At 34.4% G+C, this 8,847-nt stretch overlaps 1 protein-coding gene across 5 annotated transcripts in view; it reads left to right on the forward strand.

Moving 5' to 3' along the window:
- DIAPH2 (diaphanous related formin 2) overlaps window positions 1-8,635 on the forward strand; it is an 869,427-nt gene extending 860,792 nt beyond the window's left edge. For all 5 annotated transcript variants that reach the window (XM_054038969.1, XM_054038972.1, XM_054038970.1 and 2 more), the window contains one exon: window positions 3,519-8,635. In XM_054038969.1, coding sequence (XP_053894944.1) covers window positions 3,519-3,533 — 15 coding nt within the window. In that variant the 3' untranslated portion in view covers window positions 3,534-8,635. The remainder of the gene's footprint in view (window positions 1-3,518) is intronic.
- Window positions 8,636-8,847: the final 212 nt, after the last annotated feature.

An 8,847-nucleotide genomic window follows, 5' to 3' on the forward strand; every position in this document is an offset into this window, starting at 1 on the left:
TAACATGGCATATTTTAAATGAATTTAGAAGCTGACTAACTGATAGAACTTAATATATAACTGTAAATGGGGAATTTCATCGAGCAGGTGTGTCATTTCTAGTGTGGTCCCTCAGAGATCAGTTTTTGGCGCTATGTTATTTAACATTTTTATCAATGACATGGAAGAAAATAAAATCATCACTGATAAACTTTGCAGATGGCTCAAAAATTGGAGGAGTGGAAAATAATGAAGAAGACAGATCCCTGATTCAGAGCGATCTAGATCATTTGATAAGCTGGGTGCAAGCAAACAATATTCATTTTAATATGGCTCCATTTAAATGTGTACATCTAGGAACAAAGAATGTAGGACATGCATAATGGATGAGGGACTCTGAGAAGCACCGATTCTGAAAAAGATTTCTGAAAATGAAAAAGGGTCCTGGTGGATAATCACCTTAACATGAGCTCTCAGTGTGACACTGTGGCCAAAAAGCACTGGAGGGAGGTTGTTTTCCATCACTGGAGGTTTTTAAGAACAGGTTAGACAGACATCTGTCAGGGGTGGTTTAGGTATACTTAATCCTGCCTCAGCAAAGATGGATGGACTGGATGACCTTTTGCAGTCCCCTCTAGCCGTACATTTCTATAATATTGTATATGCCAGAACATTTTAACATAAACCAAACAAAATGGATTGTGTTTTCAAAAGCACCTATGGTGCAAAAGTCCCACACTATGCACTACACTGTCTCAGTAAAATCTACTGTGTACATTCTATCATAAATGGCTGATACTGATTCTGGTGTACACTGTACTACAACATGTTTCACAAGTGTTTTAGAAGGAATTGTAGGATACTGTATTTGAGAAATAGTTTCTTAGATACAGGGTTGCCAACCTGCCAGGATTGTCCTGGAGTCTCCAGGAATTAAAAATTAATCTTTAATTAATAATTGTCATGTGATGAACGCTCCAGGAATATGTCCAATCAAAATTGGCAACCCTACTTAGATAACTAAAGACTATCACACTGCATGTGCATATCTCCACTTTAGTACTGAACTGTGCAGCCTTATTTTCATAAAACATTGGCACACAGATGACTATATATATCTGGCTGTGTGAGGTTGAATTTAGTATATATTATGAAATTTGTTGTAATACGAGGTTTTCATAAAAATTAACTGTGAGCTTATTTTTGTTACCCTCATTCCTATATCCATTGTTTGTATCTCTTACTTGCCTGTCCTACCACTACATTTTATGTTCTTCAGGAAGGCACACATATATATGTTCTAAAACATACAATGAATATACAATCAAATTGACAAACAGAATTACAAAATAAATATCCCTGAGATTAAAAACTGGCTCAGTGGATGTGACATTTCCTTTAAAATGGCTGTGATATCTATGGATAAAAATCACTGTTAAGGCCTAATCACATTTTCAGCAGTCTGATTATTACAGGGCATAAGCCATTTTAAAACAATTTTAATTTGCACTAAAAGAGATTCTCAGATGAAGACTATCCCCATAAAGATCTTAATATGAAACTCTTTGTTTTAGATTAAGGTATATATACACTAATATTTCATTTCCTGTGTAAACCCTACAAACACAAATGGAAATTTTGATTTCAGGTGACTACACTAATGCTTTCTTTACAATCTCAAAATACAGTAATGCTTTTACATAGCTACTAACAGCTAAATCTAATCCATCCCTACTTTTAGTGTGGCACGAAGGTAAGAGCAGAGTATAATTTGCATTCTGCTTCCCTTCCCAACAGTAAGAGATGCTAGAAAGTTCTCTTGTCGAGCACTGCAGAAAAATCTCTTTAAGTGCTAAAATCATGTCTTAATGAGAATAACTGGATCATTGCCCTCTCCCATGTAGTTGTCCAGAACTTTCTTCCTGCTGCCACCACCAGCTAGCTCTCTAGCTTGTGATCTGTGTCCTTACCATCCTTAGTAAATGTAAATCCTTTCTTAACAGTTGCAAATAATTTAGGAAACCAATTCAGGTTACTGCTAATGATTAGAAATTAAATTAGCTTGATTTGAGGTCATCTTGGAAAGGAAAGTTGAGTGGTGCCAAATGCTGGAAGTTTGATGTTTTTCTTAAGGCCCCGGCTCCTGGACTCGTAATTAGAAGAGAATCTTAACTTTCATTTGAGGGGAAAAAAAGTTTCCTGCCTTCTTCATTGTGGAGAAAACATGAACACAAAAGAGTCAAAAACCATAAAGCAAATAAAAAGAAACCAACATTTACTGTGGTTCATAAATCTCATGATTTTTTGCACATTTAGGGTTAGTAATATGGAAAATCTATCAACTAAATAGCTCCATAGATGACAGTACTTGGGCACCTCTCCCCACAGATATTAAAATTTGCTAGATACTTTACTGCTCACTGTTGTATTTGAAGCAAATCACATGTTTGGTTTGATATTCCCCATCCTGAATTTTTCCTGCTTAGGCAGCAGTGCACTGAGATTTAACTTCCAATAACTGCTGACCTTATCATTGGCAGGTGAGGTATATTCACTCACAAGAGGTGTAGCGTAGATGCATTATCTTAACCATGCATGGATGGAAGCAGGGAAGGGGAAAGCGGCGAACAAACAAACAAGAGCTACAAAAATACTGTGGAGGAGTTTCCATTGGATTGGGCAAGGATCTACACCATACTCTTTCCCTCCCCTAGGCAGTCAGCCAGTTTCTGGCTTTGTTAGTTGGGGACTTAGGTAATCAATAAAACACCTTTGTCAAACAAGAATTTTATCCATATCAGTTGCATTTTATGCAGCAGACTAGCTGCCTCTGAAATCCACAGGAACAAATCCATTCTTGTTTCAGAAAAGAAAAGTCTGTTTTCTGCCATATTCCTGTCTTTTAAAACTACTTTGAAAGCATTTGGCTTTAGCCCATAATTATTTCTTCCTATGATGGGGATATATTCATTATTCATTGCAATAATTATTCTGTAATATTTCGTACTGAAAGTTGTTAACACCACACAATCAGGAAATGCTTAGGAAGTGGCTGATTTAACTGTTCTATTTATATAAGTATGTGTACCTAATTAGAGTGAACAATCTTACAACCCTTACATTTTTAGTGTATCTTGTTCTGTCCAAGAGGTGCATTTTCACCACATTTGTACTGAACACTCAGTGGAAATTTGAATTGCCTTTCCTCCAAAGTCACCATACATAGATACTTTGTAGAATAACACTTTAACCCAGCATTTTAGTTGTCATCGCTATTTCCAAGGGGAGTATGCTTCAGGATTCTTCCAATGCTTTTATCACCCTGCTTCTCTGATCAAGTAAGTAATTTATTGCTGATTGCAGAACTCTTGAACTCAGCCTGGCAGCTGCAGTGTAAAACTTCTCTGATCCAGTTTTCTAGTTACTTATTTACATATTTATTTGAAATGATTTTCAGGACTGTTTGAAAACCTCTTGACATTGCAATATCCATGTTTCAAATCTTATGGTGTGTTGTTTTTTCTCTCTTTTTATTACAGATAACAGACGAGTAACTTTGGAAAGGTCACGTTCTCGCCACAATGGAACTATCACAGCTATATGATTCCTCTGAAGCCAAAGAATTGGAGAATTGTTTTACTTACTTTAAAATGCAGACCCACTGAAAAAAGTTATACATACAAACACCAGCAATGATCAGAAATGAAATTTAAATGAATTCTAGTGAAGAACACACCAGAAGATAAATACACATTATGTACTTTTAAGAGCTATTGGGGGGAGGGGGAAAAAACCCCACTTACTGTACTTTAGTAACACAATTATCAGGATTTGTAAACAGTGTTAAAATATAAGGTTCTATGTTATCTTGTTATCTAATGTGTTACTTGCCATTTTTAAGGTGGCAATTATCTGAAGGGAGTTGAGACTTCTAGGAAATGTTCTATATGGAGCAGAATTAGAAAATAGAGACTTGCTGAAAAAATGCAGCAACGAACAAGATCAGGTCACAGACGGGAGACATGCTTCCATTTGTGGTTCCCATTTGGACATGAAAGGAAAAAGGAACAAAAATTTGCATATTAATGAATTCAGATATGAGCTGATATTGCACACATCATAGGAGACCCATTGTGTAAGCATGAGAAAGCAGTGTATAGCCCCAATCAAATTACTTAGAATCTTATCTCAAGTTAAATCTTGATGGATTTAGCTATTTTGGTTGCAGTTAAACTTATCATAAATCTACAGTTTCCGTGGTTTGATGATCTATAGCTACTTATTGCTAAAAACAAAACAAAAAAAGCATAGGATTGTACCAAAGTTAAACCGTATCAATTGCATAATATGTTTTTAACTATATTTAAAAAAGGTATTTTCTAATTATGCACTTATAAAATATATACTTTATGCAGATATTTTTAAGGAAAAATAATTATCATATTGTAATTATTCTAAAATTCCTTTGCCTTTGTTTAGCTTTTAGAGACAAACTACATTATGCAGCTGTTCAGGACTGCTTCTTTCTAAGTTTTTCCTTTGTTTCTCAGGTAAAATACCCTCCTTTACAGTTGGATCTTAGTGCTGGAGAGTAAGCAGATAAAATTTTGTGTTTTTTACCCTTCAGCCCTAAGCAGCAGTGACCACAATCATTATAGCAGCCTGACCTTCCAAGGAAGTGCCTCCCATTTTAATTTAAATACAAGCCCCTACACTGAAGCACCTCAGGTGAGCTTAGTATCTGACACTGCTTACATTCTACCATTTAATGGGAAACTAAAGTACAACTACCCTTACATACCCAGCCTGAACCTGAACGTGCGGCCTTGCTGGGGGTTCACTTTAACCTCTACCAACCTTTGGACTCAAGGGTTATTGTTTTTATGTCATCATGAATGGAAGTCAGCATACTGTGGACATTCCACATAACAGGAAATGGTACAAAAAAGTAGATATTTGCTCTGCAGTTGATTCAGTTTTGCCACCAAATGGGTTGTATTATTATGGAAATTATTATTCCCTGAGGATATTGGACATCTTTTTTCTATGTTATAAACAGTGTTTGAAGAGTAGGGCAGGCACTCTATTTTCTGTGCACCAGTTGTTAAACACAGAAAAAGAGGAGCAGTCATATTTGGAAGCTGTATAACTTTGCACTACTGTTTGAACCAAAAGTCTTTATACAATAGCTTCTTTATGCTTTGCTGTGTTAAAGACTTTCAAGTTTACCTGACTGGTCTGGGCTAAATTCTTACAGTATTGAATTCATTACAAGAAAAGGCATTGAGCCCATTTAGGTTCTCATGGAAGTCAAATGGGAAAATTCCCATAGAGTTAAAAGAGAGCAGGATTTTTACACATTATTACATTTCTCAACAAAAACGTGACTCAAACCTAGTGAAATGCATGCTGTAAAATAATACGACTGTATCTAGTTTCCTTCTGGTAACAAAGTAAAGAGTTGTGTGTGTATTTTAGAAAAAAATAGAAAACATAACTGTTTCCCACTGTTTCAGTAAGAGCCAGTAAGAATTACATTCCATTTTGCATAAGTTAACGCTGGCTTTGTATTGAAAAGTCTAAATTTTTAAAAATTTTGAAGTATTAAATTCACAGTTGTAGAAAGGTGCTGAATGTAAAAAGGCAAAATGTAAAGGAATTAGCTCTGTAATGGCTATATATTCTAATTTATACCATCGTGAAAAAATGTACTATAGCTCAAAAGTAAGATAAACAATTTACTAGGATTTAAAGGCAGAAATGTTGAAAATAATCATTAGAACTCATGTGAACTTAACCTAATAACCCACAATGGATTCTTTATACTGTAGCACTAATTGCTACAAGTACAGAGTTTTTCATTTCCTGGCATTGTGTTTTTGAAAAAGCTCTGTAGCAGCAGACTGCATATATTTAAAAACCAAATCCTAGCAAAAAGCAAATCCAAAAAAGTAACATTATCTGATATTTCTATTTTGCTACACCGTCCTTTTTTCATATTTGAAACATTTATATAATTGAATGGACACATATGTTAGAAACAAAAGTGTGTTTCAAAGGAAAACTAGTTTAGAAGACAATTTATGTAAATACAAGGTGCTTGTATTTATGAAGTCTAAAATGATTTTCTGAAATTAATGCTGGGTCACTTTGTCTTTTGATAGCTTTTCAGTCTATATGAAATTGCAGCTATTTTTAATGTTTTTATTATTGATAATTTTCATAGTTGTCACATGTTTATCTAGTAATCTAGAAGGTATGTTTAGCCCGAAGTGCAGCACCTTTTTCAGAAATGGACTTGCCTTATTTTCTAATATTAAAAAATAAAAATAAAAAAATATTTCAGTTAAATTATATTTGCACTCAGAGTAATCCCAGAAAATAAATCACCAGACCTTTTTGCACACATTAAAAACCATATAGGGAATATTAACTAAAGTTCCTACTAATTATATTTTATTATAAGTCCCTTAAGATATTACATTACACCTAGCACAGCACATCAATTTGCATTCAGTTTTTAAAATTTAAAAGTAACAAAGGAAAAAAACATTTTATGATGTTGTTCTGTTTACATTTCTTAGAGGTTTTTTTAAAGAGGAAATTATTTGTAACTTTAAAATGAATGAAACTACATTTGTAAGTTGATATGGAAATTTAATATTAAAGTAAAATATATATGCACATATCTATTGCTTAAAACTACTGACAGTATGGGTCAGACTCATAAAAGCACTCGGCATTATTTACGCAAGTTTTACACCGTTAGTTCAGAAAAAAGTGCGACACACCATGTAATGTATCTAGTCTGTGATTCTGCAAATGTCCTTTCCCTGCACATAAGTGACGTTTGTTTTAAATGTTAACCACACCTTTGACTGGTGCTCAAGCCAAAACAAATATAATGCCTCCTAGGGCATTAAGAAGCGTTCCCAAAAACACTGTTGCATAAGTTTGGTCTGGTTTTGGACATCATTGGCCCATATGGCAGCAATCTACATAAATTTGCCTGTTCTTATTTAAAAATGCAAACTTTACCTTACGTTCCATTTTATGATATATATATATATATATATATATATATACACACACACATCTGATATGATATACACACACTATATATGTTAATATGTGAAATCCACTGAAACCATTGAGTTTTTCACGGTTTCCACCCAAACCATTGTTCAGCACAGGCTTACTTAAAACTCATCTGATGACTGAAGAAGGATTGCAGAACTTGAAGAGAACCTGGTAGAATTTCAAGTTGATATCCAAAGTTTTGATTGGCTGCAGATTTCATAAGGAAGTTTTGTATAGCTCTACTTGTACAGCTCTCAGCCACAGAGGACCAAGCTTATACTGGGTAGATATAGTACTTCCCCAATAGAATATTATATTGCTAGTTTAAAAAAGTGTAGTAGTTACAATGGGGTCAAAAGTTGTCCTTACCATAAATTGCTAAATGTAGATCTGTATCATTTTTAAGGGCTGCAGTCTGGCAGAACTTGCACATGTTGTGCAGTTCACTCTGTTCTTGAGAAAGGAATACTGTACTTGACACTGCATCTTGCACATTAAACAAGGACTTGCTTGAATTGTTCTTAGCTCTCTCCATGTTCAAACCTCTGAAAGTTCAGGAATTCTACCACCTGTTAGTAAATCAAATCACTATTTAAGAAAGGAAGCAGTAGAGACATAATCCCACCTTTTATGTGCCATATTGCGTTTGTGCATCTTACATACTCAAATGAGTATTCCTGAGCCACATCTCTTCTGCTACACATATATTCCCTCTACTGTAAGATGAAAAAACAAATTCCCCCAAAATGCTTTGTGTTTGCATATTCCAAAACATGTATTCTTCTGTGCACAGAAAGGAGTGTTATGCATGTCTGCTGGTAAATTCTACTGAGAGAGTGAGTCTCTCTGGGTGCCACTCAATCCTCATTGAAGTCAATGGAAAGACTTCACTGGAGTGAGATCAGGCCCTCAATACACTTAACTTCCATTAGTACTCTTTTATACATATGCCACAAAATATGAACATATTCTTTTACAATTTACCTTAAATTCCACACACTTACCATGTACCACTCTGTGTGATTCTGTTTTGGAGTCAGACATGTAGGGTAATGTGTCTCCAGATGCCAAAAAAATCCAAAACAGTACAAATGAGGGGAAAAAAACAAAACTCATGCACTTGTGTTTTTTAATCAGTGAATAATGCCCAACTATGTGTTTGTATATTATCTTTAAAATATTTTTGGTGAAATCAGAGCCTGGTTTTTAATGAATACATTCTGAACACTGTAGCAAACTTATATGTTGAAGATGATTTTGTTAAGTTCTCTAATGTTTACCTGTTTATTACCAATTGACCAGTGTCAACCTGAAGCATATCTATACTACATGACATAACGGGGTATGAAAGTTATTTCCTATTTTAGGGTGTTTTTTTACTCTGAGTTGTCAAATATGTTTGTTTGAATTATGGGGAATGATGTCTTCTTTTATGGATGACTTTAAAATACAATAACTGAAAAAGATTGTATACTGTTTATTGGTTATGCCATTTAGTTAAAAGGTAACAATAAAATGCAATCATTGAACACATTAAAATGGGTCCATATTAAACAGATTCAATATCTTGAGTCAACCAGAGACATTTCATGATACAGATATTATAAATTAGCTAGTCAGCCATTGCTGGTATTTTCCAAGTCATTTACTTCACTCTGTCACAAAATGGCCATATTGAAATAGAAGCTTGACAGGACTTTTACTTTAAAAATAGTCTATTGTGCATTATGCAACTTAATGATACTGCTATAGCATACTGAAATGACTTAACAGAATAAAGAGAGGAGA

Source organism: Malaclemys terrapin, chromosome 9, assembly GCF_027887155.1.
Source record: "Malaclemys terrapin pileata isolate rMalTer1 chromosome 9, rMalTer1.hap1, whole genome shotgun sequence".
NCBI classification, from domain to species: Eukaryota; Metazoa; Chordata; order Testudines; family Emydidae; genus Malaclemys; species Malaclemys terrapin.